This window comes from Fistularia commersonii, chromosome 11 (genome assembly GCF_037954325.1).
Source record: "Fistularia commersonii isolate RoL2024-O1a breed Wild chromosome 11, RoL_Fcom_v1.0, whole genome shotgun sequence".
Taxonomy (NCBI): domain Eukaryota; kingdom Metazoa; phylum Chordata; class Actinopteri; order Syngnathiformes; family Fistulariidae; genus Fistularia; species Fistularia commersonii.
The window spans coordinates 9,705,396-9,727,000 of record NC_141294.1 but is presented as its reverse complement, the minus strand read 5'-3'; the positions used below and the strand labels follow the sequence as shown (position 1 = coordinate 9,727,000).

The 21,605-nt window shown below is 37.0% G+C and overlaps 1 protein-coding gene across 2 annotated transcripts in view; it reads right to left on the bottom strand.

The window, feature by feature from the left end:
- grik2 (glutamate receptor, ionotropic, kainate 2) overlaps positions 1–21,605 on the bottom strand; it is a 206,448-nt gene that overhangs the window by 137,859 nt on the left and 46,984 nt on the right. For both annotated transcript variants that reach the window (XM_086154890.1, XM_086154891.1), the window contains exons 2-3: positions 4,413–4,580; positions 2,781–3,038 (exon numbers count right to left, since the gene is read on the bottom strand). In XM_086154890.1, the coding sequence (XP_086011016.1) occupies positions 2,781–3,038; positions 4,413–4,580 (426 nt within the window). The remainder of the gene's footprint in view (positions 1–2,780; positions 3,039–4,412; positions 4,581–21,605) is intronic.

Sequence of the window (21,605 nt, the reverse complement as noted above, 5' to 3'; positions counted from 1 at the left end):
CCTTATGTGTGAATGAGACAGTGAATTTTTGTTTGTCTCTCTATGTAGCCCTGTAATATACTGGCGACTGGTACGGTCTCTCCCAATGACAGCTGGGAAAGGCTCCTGCGACCCGAAGTGGTATGGTAGCAAAAGCAGTAGATTACCACTTTCATCTGTGCCTCCTTGCTGTGTTTATCAAATATTTCCTAACTTGTATTTACATAAAACTTATTTAAAAGCAAACTACACGAAGAAAATAAACTAAAATGTATTACAATTTCTCTCTCTTTAGATGCCTAAGGATCATAAATGTATCAGTTTTGGTAATTATGGAGGTTACTAATCTTTGGAGGAACCTGAGTAGCTTTTGGAAAACGTATTATGTCTGCATTCATTGCTGTGTGATATTCAAGTCAGCATTTTGCAACACACATGCACACCAGGAATGCACACATGTTACCACTTAAAAAACTGGTTATTTGTAACACAGTGGTTATATTATTTCTCTAAAAGAAATTTAATATGTTATTATATCTAATTTTATTGCTTGAAAATGCAAGTATACACTGCCAAGAAGTTTTTTTTTTAGTTATGTGCTAATTGTTACACATAAAAGAGTTGTAAAATGATATATTGATTTGATGTCTTGACTGCTTTTATATATATATATATATATATATATATATATATATATATATGTATGTGTGTGTGTGTTTGTGTGTGTGTGTGTGTGTGTGTGTGTGTATTGTATACACGATCAATACATGCATGCAGTGTTTTGCCTAGATTCTAAGCTGCTACATCTAAACATTTATGAAAAGATCAGTATGCTTTTCAACAGTGTGACTTGTGAAAAACGTAATTGAGAGCACTAACAACATGTGTGTGTTCTGAGCAAAAGGCGACAGTGTTATGTACCAAGTCACATTAAATTGTGAAATCATAAAATAACTGTTATTATATTGCAGGCATATGTAGAGAAATTGCAATGACGTGTGCTGCTGTTTATGGATCGACCAAGACAAAATGTCACATGGGGTCGCGTGATTAAAACAAACAATATGCATGCTGTCCGGCTGCTGACATAAAATTCTGGAAATGCAGACAAAAGCAGAATGCTGAATCTCCCATGTGATATTTCCAAGGGAAATATTAACTTCATTGTCGTCTTTTAGCTGTAATCGGTCTACAAAATAGAATAGCAATATAAGAACGAGCTTAATTCTAGGGTAGGGCACCATATTTACTTCTCACACATTAACAATCTTGGTGCTGTGATTTGGCCCAAACTGGTCCCAGTATGTTAGTAGGATGGAACTCTGAGGGATATGGCAGCCTCTCCTTAGGCTGGCACACACCCTGACCTCTAGCATATGGTAAATGTGCCAAGCCCACTGGCTTATTTGTCACCTGTAACCTGGACTGCAATATGGACAAGGTTTGAACAAGGTTGGCCTCCCAGATTAGCAAGGAAGATAAGTCTCAGAAAGCATAAATAATCCAAAATGCAAAAGAAGACTACAACAGTCTGCTGTACCTGAGTCATAACCCCAAGTTTCTATTAAATCACTTGGACCATTGTAAAGGAAAAGGATCATATTTAACCCAAGAACAAAACATCCTGAACAGTTTATGAAATAAATGGGTGACTTCAATCAGTACAGAGAAGTAACTAAAATAAAGCAATTTATATGCAATATACAGTATATATTTGAGTATAGTAATTGATAAAAAATGGCAAATAAAACAATTCCAATAAACAAATAAATACCTCAATCATGTTTTTAACTTTTGGATTTTGAGTGAAAGCAGCAGCAACTGGACTCTTAATCGGGTCAGTAGAGTAATGATATAAGTGTCTGAGTGTTTGTCATCTGAAAAGTCTGTAATTTTCCAAGTGCTTATTATTCATTTACAAAGGCCAAGGAGTGTATGTTGATCCAGACCCGAATCAGAAAGAGAATAATGATGTAATTTACAAGCAGTTCTTAAAGAATATGAGCTGATACGAGAGGAATACAAACAGATTTTATACTGACGTAACTCTTGTTCAGACCTATTTGAACTTTACTCCGACCACAGGAAGCTAATTTTGTGCGGCTTAGAGCAATAAATGTGTGTGATATTATGGGTCTCCATGAACCTGTTTTACCTTCTCCTTTTTTTTTTGTTTTCACAGGAAATATGTCATTATAATGTAAAATCTTGTCTAAAGAGAAGAATCAGTGCCTCAGGCTCATAACTATGTGGCCTGGACTCTCAAATCAAATTCAAGGACAGACAAGGGCTGTGAATAAAACAGACTTTTAAATGTGTTCTGGTTTTTGTCTCTAAAGGGACGGGTGAGACTCCTGGTTAAAGGGGTGACTGGGACTCCTATTACCATTCCAGGAGACACAGATTCAGGCTGTCATTGCAGTATATTCCACTGATATATCTAAAATAGATCATTTGTGAGACACTGGCAACTAGTATGTGTTTTGAATATAAATCAATTATGGTGGTGTTTAATCTCCACATTGCAGGGCCATCTTTCAAATACATTTATAACATTGTTATTTACTGACGTAGAAAATAAAAAAACAGTGGCGCAGTGATTAGCAAGAAGGTTTCTCTTTTCTGTGTGTAGTATGCATGTTCTCCTAGTGTCTGGATAGGTTTCTGTTTCTTCCTACAGTCCAAAAACATGCAGCAGATTAATTGGTGACCCTAAATTGCCCAGATGTATGAATGAAAAGTGGTCCAGCGCCCCCCCAAAAAACCACCCCCCACCCCAAAATTAATCTTTGAGGCCTTACCTGTACTGTCATCATAAACCACAGTGACTGTCTTCCACTTGAAGAAGTGAACCAAATCCAGGATCGCCCTGCTGAGGGAGGAGAAGTCTGGATATAGGTTGACGTAGAAGACGTCCTTGTTGTCCGATACCTGGTGCTTCCATTTGGTCTGGATGTGGGGTACCCCCAAGGCATTGCAAATGGACTGGACAGCATTGGCTGAGGAGCTGTGGGATGGACCAAAGATAGCTGCCACTCCCAAAGAAAGCTGGTCACAAGCTGGAGTAAAAATAAAAAGGAAATTAAATCAGTGTATTTACATTGACTAGTAAGCTCTCAGTAACTTTCTATTAGTCTAAAAGATGTTTAGACTAACATTTTTCTGTGCTTTAAAATTCCATTTTCGTTTCTAAATTTGTAATTGTGGCACCTGGTGCATTAGTGTAGTGGCACGTTGCCAATTTCCTGGTTAAAAGCATCACATGACTATTATGGTACAGGTCAATATTGGATTAACCATGGCAAACTTAGATTTAGGGTATTTTCCGGAGACAGGTGTTGAAGTACCCTTCATGTCCCACTTGACTTGACAGCTTTTCACAATACAAGCCAAAGCATTCAGTGTTCTGCAGCCCCACAGCTCCTACTCCTTCACCCTTCACTGCCTGTTGCTCCTGGCAAACTCTCACCCCCAGTCCATTTGTTTTTAGCTCAGGAAATCATTAAACTTCTGCTCACATGAATATGGAAAACCTTTCAAATTCAATAACTTATCAACACTTGACTAATCAAGGAATCCAACCTCTGATATGGGAACAAAGTATTTTTTCACAGTCCCTCCTGGTAATTGCATTTATCAGATATGGGGCATGTACTGGAAATACTTGTGGATTCGTCGCCCAATCTAAGTTTTAGACAAGAAGCGTGATATGAGGGCAATTCCTCAGCAAATCCCTTTTAGACTTTAGGAAAGTATGGTGGAATATCTAACATCAACAAATTGGATCCTCACATGATTATGACAATGCAATTCATACCCAGTCAATGTATTGATAACATATATGATACTTAACATGATGACTATTAATATAGATCAGCTGAGAGAGACAGATATAAAAGCCAGGGATCCGCTTTAGGGCGCTTCCATTTACTGTACTTGAACTTTTGAACTTATCAAGTCTTGTATTAGCTCCACTGTGCGCTCTTAAAACTTAATTTGATATAAGGGAAAGGATTGACTCACAAAGACAGAAAATAACAGCCTTTAATTGATAACAGATTTGAAATGTCAGCTTCATGCACAAACAAAACTGATAGATTATAGCACTTTATTGGCTGTCGCTCAGGGGCCAAATAGGTCTGTGCTACTGCTATTTAGTCGTTACCTGAAACCAATCAATTGTCACAGTTTACATTTGAAATACTTGCCCATTTCTCCCTTGCCTGATTATAAATTGTCATTTTATAAGCCACTGTGGCTCACAAGCATTGAAATGGGGATAGATTTGCAATGCAAAACAGCTATGGCAAAGCATATGTATGATTGCATTAATACACAGTCACACACACACATACAAACACATTCACACACCGTATACACACACCATACACACACACACACACACACCCAGCAGACCTTCCAATCACAAATACCTTTTCTGGAGGCTTCAAAGCTGTCGTAGATGTTTATCCTTTGGATGTCATACGTGAGTGTGGTGTTTGGCAGTAAGGTTCTGTTCCTGTTGATTGTGTTTAAAGCAAATTTAAAGGCTAATTCCTCAGCACCAGATGGGCCACTTTCAATGGATTCAAATATTCCCCCTGTCAAAAGAGAAAAAAGGAAAGAACATTAGATCATTAATTAATTGAAACCAGATAACATTAAGCCAAACGCAAAATTACATCAACCTCTTTCTGGCACAAAGGAAATTGATGAAAATCAAGAGCAGGTTGTTGAAGTAAAATTTGTTATTGTGATAACAGGAACATAAAAATGTTCATATTTTTTTTTTCCCAAATAATACATTACAAACATCTTAATTCCTCCTACACTAACATTTATACTCTTCCAGTCTACTGATCACACAGCGCTGCAAAAGGTATCAGCTTGCGGTAATGACATCAGTATTGTGCTCAAGGATACTCTGACATGATCTTTTATAATTGAAAATAAGGAAAGGTTGCATTGGGGTCTGTCCCACTTCCTTATTTAAAAAAGTGTTCTATTCATCCTTTCTGTATACAATTGACAAAAAAACCTAATCGGCATGAAGGAAACCTTACCATTAGTGACTGACACATTGTTTTCCACCTCCAAGATGACAATAAGCACATTAGTAGTGAAACAAAATCAGCTGTACCTGTCAAAATATCAGTTCAGAGGTAGTTGTCCTTATCTACTTCATCTGCCTTTTTAGTTTTCAGCTACCAAGCAGCAGTAACAGCGTCTTTATTCATCCCAGAAATCCGATCCACAAAAACTGTGGAACACCTGCCTCCAGTATAATTCAAGCTGTTTTCCAGGGCTGCAGCCCATTTCAACTCTATTCCTGTCAGATATTCTTGTCAAACTGAGACCTTGTGCGCCCTGTGTGTATTTTACTAACCAAATAGGATTCTATAGTTCCTTCACATTACAGACCACTTTCATTATTAGGTTAAAACAAGCAGTAAATACACATATTCTAATATAGTATGCCAGGTCATTGCATTTTGACATTTGCAAAGTCCTTACTATCCATGAATAGCAAAAACTTCAAAGAGTTACTGTAGAGTTCATAAGGCTCAATGTTGAGTAATATGTAACAGCTGTCCCCAGAATAGTGTTCTTTCTGTTGTTGTTGCTTTAAAATTGTTTTACTACACTTTGGCAATAAACTAAGAATTAGTATTGATCCATTGCATAAGAATCTTGTGTATTTTATGAATAATAATATTGCATTTAAATTTATTGGATATGTTCTACGTCATGTGCTGACCTAAGTGCTTTTCCCAAGGGAATATTGCCTCATCGATTTACCGATTCTCATTTATGAGGCCTAGCATTAAGCAATTCTGTATATATTTCCCTCTTATCCTGTTTAAACTGCAAAATGTTTACTAAAAATAGATAAACTTAAAATGAATACATTCAAAGGTCTGTATGTGTATGTGTATGTACTAAGCTGTCACAGCCTTTATAAGCGTTAAAGGCAATATTTAGTGTTCTACAAATCTGATTGCAAAAGTAATTGTGTAGATTATTCAAAGAGAAAATACGCTTTGAGCAACCAAAATAGGAAAACCACATACATTACAGCAGGCAGTCAACATGTAAACTGGCTGCTGTTTTCATTTAAAAATAACAAAAAAACCTCTGCCAACAGATAAATACAAATCTAAACCTTCATTAGGAAAGAGTATTTGAAGCATTTGGGATATGTGCACTTTTTATGTCCTTTGTTTCTCTTTCAGTAATTTGAGAGCGTACTCATCACCGAGCTTCCCATCAATGAGATTCAGCTATATGCTGGCAATGTATAAATGAGTAGGACACTAAGTATGTACAGTAAATACAGTTTTGTGCCATGGCTGTGAAAGACAGTAATAGTGTTAAACTCAATGGATTATTCATTGAGGCTCGCTACCATTGTACAACAACGTGCAGATTGCAGCAGAAATGGCAGTTAAACACCGGGCACTTAGCATTGCTAATGTTTGACAATGTTCAGAGTGGGTTCCAAGCTTCCTCCAGCCTTTGGTTTCGTCCCACAGTCCAAAAAACATGCAGCAGGTTAATTGGAAAAAAAATTGGGAAAATTGCCCCAAATGAGTGACTTAATGGTTGTCTGTCTGTATATGTGGCTCTGCGATTGACTGGCGACCAATCCAGGATGTACCCCATCTCTCACCCAATGATAGCTGGGACAGGCTCCAGCATCCCCCGGGACCCTGAGTGCAGGATAAGTGGCGGACGATGAATGGATGGACGCAACTGGAAAGCCAGTGAATTGTTGAAACTGCTGTTGAAAAGCGATTTAGACTGCAAATAAATAGATAATTAAAGGGAAAAAAAATGTTGTAATAATAGAGACTAAACATCCAATTAGTTAAAATAGAAAGAAATCTTGCTGGCATCATGTCATTTAGAGTATAAAGAGAGGAAGAAAGTTTGTGTGATTACATTTTTTTGAAATGAAATACCATGATGGCCATGACTTTACTATCTTAAAAATTAACATTTGTGAGATTAATTCTGCATAATAAAAAATGATATTTATCCCTTACTGATCCCCGTGGGGAAATTTTTTCTCTGCAATGAACCCATCATGATGAACCATGAGCAGCAGGCATAGCAGTCAGGGGTTCAGTGTCTTACTCAACAACACTTTGGACACAATAGGAGGAGCCGGGAATCAAACCAGGAATGTTTGGCTCCAAAGATGATTCCTCTACCTACTGCTCCTTGCCACTCCAATAATGATTATATAAAAAAAAAAAAAATTCAGTAATAAATGAATGGAGGGGGACATCCTCTGCGAGTAGAATAATCAATTTGGAATCTGAAAAATATCAAAAAAGTGTGAATGACCGAAGAATGTTGAAGAAATCCTTCAAAATTGCACTTTGACCAAATCACTTTTATATTGCTGAACTATTTATCTGTGGTTATAGGGTGAATCGGGGGGGGGGGGGGGGGGGGGGGGGTCCATAAATAAGGATTATATATTTGGCTTCGATGTGAGACCTTATACTGCATCTTCTCTCGGATAGTGGAGATGTGTTTAAAAGCTCAGCCTTCTCCAGCTTCAGCCCTCCGGCAGATCCATCTAATAAAGGAGATGAATGGATGTTGGTCTGGCCCTCAGGAGGTGCTGCCTTGGTGTGGTGTGGATTTTTAGATCAATGTACTCTGATTGACCAGCAATTCAATCAATCAGTTGAGGCCCTTGGGGAGAGCATCAAGGAGTGATTGAAGTGTTTTGTTTGGGTTGGCCCTATGGCCTGGTCCTGCTGACTTAGTGTCAGTCAAAGGAAGACAAGACTTTATTTACTCCAAATACAAGTGCACTTCAGTGGAAACCTTTTCAAGTGTTGACATAATCCATACATGCAAATGTACAGCACCCCGGGTAACTCCCACCGCAAGCAACGATCATTACACACGCCACATCTGATCAATGCTCTTTTACAACTGACAGTACCAGTGAAAAATGTTGTGTTGTATCAATTTTTTTTCGTGTGCCAGAGCTTAAAGCAAACATCTAAACAGACTGACCATAGACAGCAGCAAGAGCAGCAGCAGTACTCTCAAGAAGTTTCATTACTTTCATTTATATTCACCTCATGGGAGAGCCCTATTTTGCATGCCATAATGAGTTTAAAGGAATTAATAAGCATCAGTTAAGCGGGATGTACTATAATTGGAAAGCAGTTCATTTAGAATGGGCTTGCACTCACACAAGAAGCACCATTTGGCTGTTGTAAATCTATTCTTGCAGGGAAAAGAATCAAGTCTGTAAATATAAAACATTGAGATGAAGAGGGGAAAATCTCAATGAGTTAGCCTTTAGATGTTTGTTTTACTTTTGTGTCTTTTTTTTTTTACTTTTAAAAATCTATCTGCCTTTTTGTTTTAGTTATCCATTTCATCCTCAAATAAAAATGCAATACAAAAACGGTAGGGAGAAAAATCACAACTAGCTAATAATATGTGACATTATTTTGCTTAAAAATTCAGTGCAGCTAGTCTGGCATCTTCGGGCCACGTTGTAAAGGAAAATTACCAAGACCTCTTGTGACTGATATGAAAAGTAATTTAAAGATGACTGGTGGTGACATTTTTCCAAATGATAACTGAGATGTACAGTAATTGATCTGTGATACTGGTGCGTGTGTGTGCGCGCGCATGATGTGTGTTTGTATTTATAAATGCTCAGGCTTCATTTTAACACATTGGCCCAAAGATGTGTGAAGGTCCTGGCATCAGTAAGTTCACAAATGCTCTACAACAGCAGCACTCCCTGCCTTTGACAAACTCGTAAAACTTAAGTAGATATTGACAAGATATACAACCAGGACCAAGACCTTAGGTGTAGCAAACTCCCAATTACAGAAAAATGTCATCTTGCGGTACTCACAATTTGAAAAACACTGCTTTCAATATCAGTGGAGAAATTTGAAGACACAGGTTGTGGTCAGATCTCTCCCCCAAACACTGGCTCCGTTATTTGGTTTCGACCAAAAAGTGTATGTATAATTTTTTTTAATTAGGGAATAAAGCATGAAATGTGAAATTTACTCTAGTTATACTACAGTTGAGTTGAGAGTTGGGATATCATGATAATAAAGCTGGAATGATTTCTGAACATCAGGATTTGTGTGCAAATAAGGTAGGTTTCAAGATTGAACCCACTGAAAGTACTTTAACTTAAACTACAGCATAGGGATAAGGAGCACAATAGCATTGATATCTCGACTGATTACATTTTATTTCATATTTCTGCATCCCCGAGAGTCAATTCTCGCTGGCATTTGTTGAGGGCTGAGGTTGAACCTGATCTGGTCTCCAGTTGATCACAGGGCCACATATAAAGACGTACAACCAACCAACATATTTCAACCCATTCACACAAAGGGGCAATTTATTGGTCTCCAATTCACTTACTATATGTCGTTGGACTGAAGGAGGAAACCAAAGAAACCATCCAATTGAATATTCTCTTGCTGTGTAGCAGAGGCACTAACCAATGCACCAACAAGCCAATTGATTTCAAATACTGTATAATATTTCATTATGCTCCTAAATAATGTAAAGCATGATACTATGGAAAGTGATTGCATTATATATTTCACTAGTTTTTATTATGAAGCCCAATACACAAAAAGCATTTTTAAAAAACAGGCCTATGAAAATGAACGATAATCTAATTCACAATTGGAATTATATGTGTAAAACAAAAGTGCCTAGTTAGCCATGGCCTGGATGAGTGATAACCATCATAGAAACAAACGTGCCTACCATGTACAAAATTAAACTATTGTTTGTTTCTTATACTTTCTTCTTTTTTTAAGAATGATTTTTTTTTTTTGTCTTCCTGATTGGTAATTATTTTATGAAAAGTCATGCCACCACATGTAATTTATAGTTTAAATGATTTGGAAAAATCAATGATAAATGTGATGACAAAATAAAGTCAAATCACTCAACAAATAATATCTCAGAAAGATAAAGAGGCTTTTAGTATATTGTCACACAATTTATTTCAGTGAAATGTGATCAATGTTATTATCATACACAAAGTCTCAGGGTGCTTTTACAAGAAGTAACTCTGATGCAGAAAAAAATAAAATGTTGTTAACATTTCTTTAAAACAGCTACAGCTTGAAAAAAAATAAATTTATCTTACTCATTTGTTGAACGACTCAATCTCAAATTAGTGATTATTTCTATCAGAAACTCCACAGCTCTAATCTTATTATGACAGTATGGAAATGAACTGATTAAAGTGGGATCATGAGCATCAGCTTTGACTTGGGCTGCCAAGAAGGAGAGAAGCTACTCCTACGCAGAGTCATCACTGCAAAATAAAACATTATAAATGGGTGTTTTGAGATATGAGACTGTGTAGTACGTGTGTGTGTGTGTGTGTGTGTGTGTGTGTGTGTGTGTGTGTGTGTGTGTGTGTGTGTGTTATCAGAAATAGAAAGGGTTCAAGACAGATAGACAGCATCCCTCCACACTCAATCAGTGTCATCAAATGAAACTGGTGAACTAAGGACCTACCATGTTCCACCATAAGTCTAAACACTTCAGTCATAGCTATCCTATTCTACAAGGCAGAGGTATCCAACATGCTGCTTGTGTGCTGTATGTGGCTCTTTGGCTCCATCCCATGCTACTCATGGCTTGTCTGTCACTGTTATACTTATTTGTACTCTCCTTCAATGGTTTTTCAGAAAAAGTAGAGGTGTACTATATAATGACGGCCTCACAGTATGGCAATTATGTAATTAATATATTAAAAAAAATAATAATAACTGATCTCCTAAATTCCAGGTAAAGCAAAGGCCAAGCACACAACAGAGAACTGAACATTTGAATCTGAGGCATTATCCCAGATATGAAAAGGCCTCAATGTTGCATTTTCTTTTTTTTTTTTTCTTTTTTGTTTCTTTCAAAATTGTACCAAGCTCTCAGAGATGGTGAAATTAGTGTCTTAGTATCATAGAGTGTGACATGGAATGCTAAAGAGAAATCAAAACATTGCTCTGTATTCATTGACAAATATGTGAAGGAGTTACTGAATCCAATCCAAATACTGAATATTGTGGAAAACAAACACTGACGGGTTTCCCACTGAGTGAACAGCTAAGAAAATAGTAATTATGACCGTCCAGCTGTAGATAATCAAATAGGTTACCTTTGCTGTGGATGTGCGAGCATTTATTTGTTACATGTCTCTGTGTGACGGTATGCTAGGGTTTTTGCCGCTTTATGCTGGCTATGTTGGGATACCATTGCCATGATAATCACTGATAACATTTAATCAAATCAATTTCTTTAATCATCAAAGAAGCTACTCCTAGCATTTCGCTAAAAGAATGATCCAATTTATTTTTCAACATGGAGGGACATCATTAGGTTCCACCAGCAAGTTCAGCATACTGTTTTGGCTGCTCAACTACCATTGTGTATAAGAGCTCTGAGTAAGGTATGATAAATAAAATGGCTTAAAACAATTATGATTATGGAGTGAAGGATGAGTGATGTTAATTGCATTACACCACAATAAGATCAATATGGAACGCCTACTCTCGCACAACAGATTCGTCGCCCTATCACAGTGGAAATCAAAACATTTGATTGTTGAATGTCTAAATCTTAACTATGTCAGTAATTCTGTTAACTATCTTTATGTAATTAAATTGGTGGATTTTGCATATCCATTTAATATTAAGCATAATTGACATGTTACATTATTTTTACATAAATTACAAAGAAAAAGAGTTCAGATTAAAAAAAAAGGTCTCACGTCAACGGAACATAAATTACAAACAAACCTAAGAGTTTAGCTTGTACTATTTTCTGCCATATCTTTAACTTCAATTTGCAGACGCCCCCTGATTTTTCTCATTATTTGGGATGAAAAATCTGAACTGTCAGGCCACCAAACCGTGGTATGACAATTAGGATAGTTTGAAAGTTGCCTCAGGTGTTGTCAGCAACTGCAGAGTCACTACCTCTAAGTAAATAATAAAGTAAAAATCAATAATAGATTTTTTTTTTTTTTTTTTTTTTAATTTAACAAAATTATTTGTTGGATTCCCATGTGTTTCTTTCTGTACAATGTGCTTTCCTTCCTTACTTGTTTGACACCAGAAAACAACATTGATCAGTGATTTGACTCAGTGACATATAGCAAACTTTAGGACTATCAAGCTCACATTTTCTTATTGTTGAAAGTGTTGGCATATCGAACCAAACATGCGTATTAGATTAAATTATCCATCCATCCATCGTCTCCTGCTTATCCTGTATTCAGGATTGCGGGGGATGCTGGCGCCTATACCAGCTGTCATCAGGTGAGAGGCTGGGTACACCCTGGACTGGTTGCCAGACAAGGGTACAGACACCCATTCACTCACGCATTCTGCACAATTTTTCCCAATATTTTTAACATAACATACCAGTAACATACCATGCAAACTCCACACCTAAAGGTCTCCCTGTCAGAATCGAACCAGGGTCGTTTGTGCTGTGAGGCCGAAGCGCTAACCACCGCACCACTTTGCCGCCCTTGTTATAATATATTATAATTATAAAAGAATGCAAAACGGCATTCGAATGAGCTGATATAACTAGTCAAATGGTAGCGTCTGTGTGGTGTGCTAAAATGTCTCTGTTTTGTTTAATGTTCTTCCCCTCCTCCCCTTTTGAGGGGTTGAGCTCTGAGACTGACAGACTCTGAGGCTCAGCCGAGTTCAAAGACAGATTTACACAGAATGTGGATATGGAGTTCCAGATTCAAATGGATTTTATCACAAGACCAATGGTGAACTTCCATAGCTTAGTAAATCTGCCCTTGGAAGATAAGAAATGTGTTCCCAAAAGAATGCCTCAGTGGCACCTAGAACCAATGTAAGGGACGTCATAGTCAATTGCAACAAATTTTCTGCTGAATTCAAAGAGACTGCAAAGACGTGGGCACCTTATGTTTGCTGTGATTGATTTCCCGTCTGCATGTGTGTTAAATGCCCAGATGACTCCTGCATGTCTCTGAAACCTTGGAGTGAGTTCATGAGCGACGTGTCAGCCTAATCCTTCGCCATGAAGTGAATAAAGGCCCTATCTAATCCTGCCTCACTGGGCTATGACTAAACTCACCGCCTGCAAGGCCTTTCTCAGCGTCTCTTTGGCAAACACAAAGCACCATCCATCTCAATTTTCTGTCTCACAAAAAGAGACATAAATTAATAGTAAATCCTGATCCAGTTCATTGTCTCTGCTGAGCGAAAATTATTTATGAGAAAGTATACGCTAGCTTCGCCCGGCACTTCCACCCATCCTCGACCCTCAGTCCCTGTCTGTAGTTGACAGCTTGATGGTGATCAGTGTCAGAATATCAGTGCTGCAGAAAAGCAAGTGTACCACGACAGGCTTGGAGAGCATGTTCCATCTTTATTGCGAAGGAGGCTCTGCACCAGAAGACTGCCTTTTTTTGGTGTCTGTTTTTGTCAGAGGGCTTGAGGAGGCCAGATGGAGGCAGAAAGGATGAAAAACATGCAAAAGCAACGATGGATGTATGAATGATGAAAGAGTACAGTGTGAGTAAGGAGGGGGGTAATATTAATAGCAAAATGCTTGTCTAGATTGTGGTGAGAAGTTCTGAGTCAATTGAATCTTGCAAGAAGAAAGATGGAATCAGCTTCCTGTGTAGTTTTATTTGAGGAATTATGAGTGAGGCTTTGTTTGATGGGATTTATCTTTTCTACTGTTCCCATCTTGTTAGTTAATTGTTTGCTTGTTTTGATACATATGATTCCGACGTCTTAATTTACAATAAATCACTGTGTTTATCAAAGAAGTATCACTTCATTTCTAACATCGGCTGGGATTAAAAAAAAAAAATTATGTTATTTTACAGTTCTTCACAGGCAATTGTCATGGCAGTGGTCTTCCCGTGGGTTATGTGGTTGGTGGAGCAGTGTGAACTGCGAAACGGTGTCATCTCTTCCAATTCCATTGTAACCACATTAACTTATTTAGGGCACCTTCCAAACACACAGTACCTCAACTGTGAGACCAATCTCTCCCCTTCAAATCATCAAGCACTGCAAACAACAAACAAAAAACCTACAATGGAAGTCATATTTTGTTATCGATGCTGATTAAGCTGACCAGTCCTATTCTTGTGGACTGTCACTAACAAAACCCAAGTCGTAGGCAGACAGGAAGCTGAAAACTATGAGACTGACATAGCAAGATGAGGACAAACATTCTCTAGGTGTTCTCCAGGGTTCACAACACATTTTTTTAAGCATTATTATTGCATACAAAGCATTATCTGAACTGACTTGGATATTATAGATTGACATTTTCATAACTGGATTATTTTTATTGCGGTATACACTGATGTTAAGGCTGTCATTCAACGCAACTTTCTCTGAACCGTCAGTGTCGGACAACAATTATTTATAACTCTTAACTATTTGTTTTAATGTCATGATAAATGAATCAGCACACAGTTTTTATGGATAAAGGGAAAATTGTATTTTTACCTCGTAGTGGTATTATTGGGATTTTCAATCAGCGTACCACATAAAGCCATCCATCCTTTAGTAGCTGAACGTCATTGCTCAATCATATCATTAATAAGCTCCCAAGCATTTTGTTCTTTCAACTGGAAAAGAGCATTGAGCTCAATTGTGATTATTTTTCAGTGCATAATTAGACACCAGAGCACTCCTAAGTAGCTCAATATTATTTAAGACATTTTCTGTTTGAGTATAACAATAGCCTTTGTCTTTGTTAGTTTAATTTATCAAGTTCCCTCTTTCACCAATATCACAAACAATGACCAGTGCTGATATACTATCAGCATAAAGAGAACTAACATCAGGAGGGCTAAATTTATGAGTATGTTTTATGTTTCCTCTGAAAGACAGACTGCTGTCTATAGCTCAAAGAAGTTTCAAAGTATGCACTTTCTGGGCAACATCATTAAACTAAATTACATGAGTGTCAATGAGGTGGAACTTATCAATACATTAATGGAGTCAATGAAACTTTGTATGGTGCGACTTTCAGATGTTGCAGTTTCCTGTACCGGGTGGGGTCTTCAATAATAATGTTCAGCAAAACAAAAGGGGCGGAGAAGGTAAGTTTAAAAAATTACTGCACCGATTACTGGCTTTAGAACTGCATCAATTATGCAAGAGTAGATTGTTATTAAAAAAATACAGAAAACAAAATATTAGTGGGACAACTACTTATTCTATACTAAAATCTGTGTGTATTTATCCTCATAAAGGAAATGCATTTTTTAATTACTTTATTAACATGAATGGCATATTATTATTGATTGATATCTCTTTATTCGTTAGTTCGTTCATTTATTCATGCATGAAGTCATTCATTCATATGGATATGGATGTATTGATTTGTTTGTTTGTTCATCGATTCGTCCGGCAATTCCTTTGTTCATTAATTCACTCAACCATTAATTCAGCCATTCATTCATCCATTCATTCAAAAATTGATTCATGGATGAATTTATTTGTTTTTGTCATTTATGTATATATTGTGGCCAGGAACCACAAGGGCTGACGTGAACTTAAACACCAAACAATTAATTTGAAATGATTTGAGAAGACTGAAGAATTAACACGCCCAAAATACAAGTTTTTCTTCCTTACTTCTTTATTGAATGTTTGTTTTGTAATTTTTTTGGTTGACTGTTAATAGAATTAAGAAAATCTCTCACAATGACCCAGTGTTTTTGAGAAATGGCTGAAGGTAGGACCATCCATTTATTTAATCCCACTAATGAGTAGTTTTTTTTGTTTTTTTTTTAATGTCTCCAAATAATTAATGTCCATTTTAGAATATTTACAGAGGATTCTAATAGTAGAATATCATGACACTTACCAAAGCTATCTTTGTTCCATCTCTATGAGCCCGTGCAAATCTCTCAGAGACACTTGTGAATATGTTTCCCAGAGCGGTGTCATTATTATTTAATGGTCTGTTTAAGCAGAACAGTTTGTACCTTTTTCATACAAGATCAACAGCAGAAGGCTTTCTATACTTCTGGGAGCAGTGCGCAGCAGTTGTGGGAGGTTTCGAAGGAAAACACTGAAGATGCTTTCACACAGTGAGCCACTTGAGAATTGCTACTAGGTTGCGGTATTTATTCTGTCATCCATCCCTTATTCCACTTTCTCTCTGTTCATCTTTCAATCCTCTTGTACTTTGTTACATTCAGTCTTTCTGTTTCAGTTTTATCTGACATTCTGTGAGCACAGATTACTGCAACAGATATAAGTGTGTAATGTGTAATTTCCCTCTCTTTCTCCCATAATAGGAAATCTGAGGAGTGCTCAAATCGGCACTTCTACAAATGTCAGTGCTTCTCAGCCTTCGTCAAGTAGTCACAGAGGCACAAAATGTCAGCCTCTCTCCTCAGTCACAGCCTTTGTGAACTATTCACATCTGGAAATGTCAATGAGTAAGTCACAAAAGGTGGGAGTGGACTCTCAGAAGGTAGTACACTCAACCTGTAGAAAAGCTGTACAGCAGACTCTTGGTTCCCAGCAAGGGCAACACAAAGGTGTGACCCAAATCAGCACCTGTCCAGGGTATAAGGCGCACAAGCTTACACATGCCTCCAACCACACGAGCAGACTTTATATCAAGTTTGTTGCAAAAATGTATGCAATTTTCTTGCAAAGACTTGCTGCCAATCATAAATCTTGGAGAAGGTGTCATGTATAATTTGTTTAAAACAGGTAACCCAAACAGGAGGTGAACCACAAAGAACATGTTATCAGATGTTGATTGTTGTGAGCTGGTTTTACTGTCATATCCTCTATTGTATTCCTAATGCAGGGGGACAGGGCTAAGGTGTGATTACCAAAGACATGTAAATAAACTGTATCTTCATTAACTGTTCATCGCTTTTAATGAAAAATACCCTGCAGAGTGAACACATGAATTAATTACACATATTAAATCTCTGTGTGTGTCTTGTGTAATACCTTTGGTGATACTGACACTAGCCCGCAAAATGTTTAGTTCTGTAAATGTATTAAAAACAACTATACCAAAAGTACGAACCAAGTGTGTAGTTTGACGGCAGAGACACAGACACACACATATAACATATCACTTGTTCTGATAGCAAAATACATAACAGCTAGAATTGATCCATTATTCTGCCAACTGACTCTTCCAATTGAGAATCTTCAATAAACATTTTAATAACATTTCCACAAAAATCTATTTATCATTTTTTCTCTCACATTTGAAATCTGGAAATATGATTCATTCATTATTCCTTGAGTTTTTTAACTGTCAAGACAAATGATGACTTTATGCCACCACATCTTCTTACAGGGTCATAAGGAATCTAATCTGTTCATTTATTCTGGCTACAACAAAACTTTTATTAAAAATTTTGATTTGGTCTAACTTTGGGTTTAGATGTATATTTTGATTTAGTGTGGAATTTTAACTATCCACACAGCCCACTGCCTCTGTGAACAACTTTTTTTTTTCCCCTTAAATTGAAAAATTACATATTATAAATTTACCTTCAACTCAGAATTAAAACATTTTTTCAAAGCATTTACACTAGTTAGAAACATTTCATTTATTTTCAGAATTTCCTCACAGACTTTTTTCATTGAAAATGTGCATAGATAATGATCTTTACAGTAAAAACATAGTGCAGTGTGGCGTCAATACATATATTGAGCAGACTAAATAAAACACACACTGCATAAAAAATTGAGTCAATTTATAAGTTGCTGGAATATGCATTCTCATTGTCTGTCAAGTGTTGAGATGATTTTTAGAGATGACATTAATTTGCTTCATTGTACGATAATCTCTTGATCAACATTTCACGAAATTCCTGTTCAGTGCAATGAACAGGCAACTCTTCCTCATCAGTCTGTACACTTTGCTAATAGCACCAAGAGTAAATCGTATTATTTCTCTCCTCCCTATCTCTCTCGCTCTGTGGATCTATTTGCCTAACAATGATAACAATCCTCACAGCTTAACTCACCCTGCTCAGTCCGGCACAGAAAGCGGCGTGTTTGCTCGCTCTCTTTTTAATGAGTAGCACTGGTTTTGAACTTAGCTGAGGCATATCGATTTCCTGCGCTGAGGCAAGTGTGCGATATTATCTCAAGTGAATGGGGAAAATGAGAGAGATGAAGGGTCAGGGTTTGTTTCTCCTGAGGCGATTTTCTCCCATTGCAATAGCGTGATGCCCCTTGACCTTGCTATTGTGGTGTAATCCTGGTCCGTTTAAGGGGATCAGCCAGCAAGATATGAAGGAGTCTAGACAAATTGATCGATTTCGTAAAGAGGAAAAAGTCAGCAAGGGATGTACACAAACAGATTTATTCAGATGACTCAAGGTGTGTTGTTTGTGATAGTTCTAGAGCACAGGTGTCTATACAGTCTAGCAAGAATAATGAGATCAATGAAAATCTTTACTACCCTAAAGAGGGGTTCCCCGGGTCACAGAAGTGTCGGATCTTACACAGCCCCCCACTTTCATTTTGTGTCATTCGCCTACCCTCTTTACCATAACCATCACAAATCTCCTTCACTGAAATGCAAACTGACTGGATGGCTGAATCTGAATTTGCAATGGCAGTAGCCAGTTGTTTGTGCCAAATCCCATGCCAAATGAGGAATTAGTGTTTACAGGAATTGCCAGTGAGCTTTTGAAAACATTCTTAGCGGGTATTCACACCTGGCTTGTTTGGATCAGTTGTACTTCAAATTCCTTCATTCCCAAAACATGCACAATTTCACCAGTTATGAAACTGTACTGTTTTTGGAGCTGATGCTGATATTGATATTTGGTTGCAGCATAGGACTACTATACAGGATAACTAATGTCAGCATGATACTAATGAAAATGTACAGGACTGTCTCAGAAAATTAGAATATTGTGATAGAGTTCTTTATCTTCTGTATTGTAATAAAAATAAAAAAAATACTTTTTCATGATATTCTAATATTTTGAGATATGATTTTTAAGTTTTCTTAAAATGTAAGCCATAATCAGCAATATTAAAATAATAAAAGGCTTGCAATATTTCAGTTGATTTGTAATGACTTTCAGAATGTATGACATTTAAGAACTTCATCACGATATTCTAATTTTCTGAGACAGCCCTGTATAAATGCATGTATAAAATAAAATGTCCTGATGCAGTCACATTAATTCAGAATTAATTATCTTGAATAGTCTTCCCCTTAAAAGGAAATTCCCCCATCACCTGTAAACCCTGCACGTTGTGACCACTCAAGATTTTCTTTTGTTTGTTTTTTCCACTTATTTACTTTTTTGTATGTTGGGAATATTTAAAACAGATAAATGCAATTTACTAAATATAACTGTGGTTGAATGACTTTCACAACAAGTGGAGCCAAAATTCTCTCCTCAGTAGTAATATGACTTGAGCAACAAAAAGGGCCACAGAGTCTGGGGCTCATCCTTTCCAGTACTATACAATGTAGTTATGGTAGAGTCTATATTTATATAGCACTTTCACATCTTCTGGTCTCAAAGAAATTTACACAAGATAGCATTCGCCTCAAACGTATACTCACACACCAATGTTGGCACAGCTACCATTACAGTCATTATTGCATTATTGTCTTTTTTTTAGTATTTTTATTCGTTAATATCATTGTCTTTATTTTGGTTGTAGATGCAATCATCAATTTTCCAGAATATCCCTTATGGGGATCAATAAAGTATTATGACACTGAAACTCATTCTTCTTTTTCTGCACTTTACATGCACCACTGCACATGTAACTACTGCCATTTAATCTGTGCTCACTTTGTGAGTTGCACTTTGTGAGTTGGACACCAAGCTGCACTCAATGTTTCACTTGCACTGCCAACACTGTTCATATTTATAATAATGTTTAGACAACCTATTTATGGTCAATTATAAATTCAAATGCTCTGTGGACAGCTAGGTAGTAATTTGATTGTACAGGGAAACATGTTTCCACACTGTTCATGTGACAACAATCACTTTGCATCTTTATCTTAAATTTGATGAAAAACCTATATACAGGGAAGTAAGAGTCCGGATTTTTAGAGTAAGAAGAAAGAGACAAATATCTAACAAATGCATTCATATTTCGAAAAAAGATTCTAAGAGTCTCCACAAGTCAGAGAAAAGGGGAGATAAAAATGGGGACACAAAGCAGAAGCTTCTTTTGTCATCTAGAGAATGTGCTTTTATCATCTGTGCCACGGTTTAGTTTACCTCTGAATTGTGTCCAAAATGTATTTCTGTATCAAAAGTATTTATAAAAACTAGGAAGGCAGAAAGGAGAAAAATCCAAATGATAGGTTAATTTATAAAAAGACACATGACATGACTTTTCATTTTACTTTCCCCGAAGGAACTCAGAGGGATGAAAATGGGTAGAGAAGAGACATGTTTTACGGTTAGCGAGAAAACAAAATGGGAAAAAGCGAAAAGAAATTCGATTTTCTGTGGTGAGAAAACAATATTGTGGAGTGTGTGCTGAATGTTGTTATCAAGAGTGATCATTCAGGAGAGCCGCACACAGATCTTCTGATAGCATAGAGACCCAGGGAATCCTCCCTAAACCGCATCCTTCATCCAGTCCAGCTCTTGGGGTAACGCCGCAATCACGGTAGCATGTATGAACAACGCACAACTTGAAATGAAACATTTCTTTCCAGCATCCTATACATTAGGTAAGTGCCTCATTCAGCATATCGTGACGATGTTTTTCTCGGTTTTATTCCAAGATATGGATATTAACTTTTTTCATCCTGGCTAAGAAGTTTTTTTTCATTTTTTTATTTTCATCCTTTCTCATTTTTTATCCTTTTGGCACGTCAAATAATTGCCACACATTTGTGGCAGGAAATAAAAATCCAGCATGACAAACCACTAAAATACACTCGCCCTAAAGAAAAATATAAAACAAGTCTTTTGTCGACACAGACCCTTATGCTTTACATTAGTCCAATAAATAAGGAAAAGGAAAAGTGAATAAAGTACGATGATAGATGAGCATTACTTTTGGTACCTGAACTTTATTCTCTCCTACACTGATTATGGCCTCCTCATAACTAGCAAAAATCTTGTTCCTTGATCTTATCATTTCCAACTGGTAGGTTATTTCCAAGCACTCCAACAAGTCTTGTGCAACAATTATATTCTATCAATGCCAAATAGGACGTACCAGACGTGATATTCAGGTCACAGGGAGCATTTTGTCAGTTCAACAGAAACACCCATACTACCTAAAAACATTCTTCCAACAAGTAAATGAAGTCATGCAATTTTATAGATTTCAAGCTGAAAGTTTCTATTTTTCAGGACAAAGCACATAATAGATGAATTGTGCAGGTAAGTGTCTGACTAAAGTAAGAACTGACAACCCTTGTGTGTATTGAACTGAGGATCTTGTCAAGGGCATAGAGTCGCTCCAAAGCTCAATTTCCCGAGTGTGAGTATCTAATTTGATGTTCGCGAAAAACTTGCTTCAGATTCCGAGATGGGGCAGCCATCAGCAGAAACCGCCACCCTTCTGCCTTCCTCCAGAAGGGAATCTGACAGAACT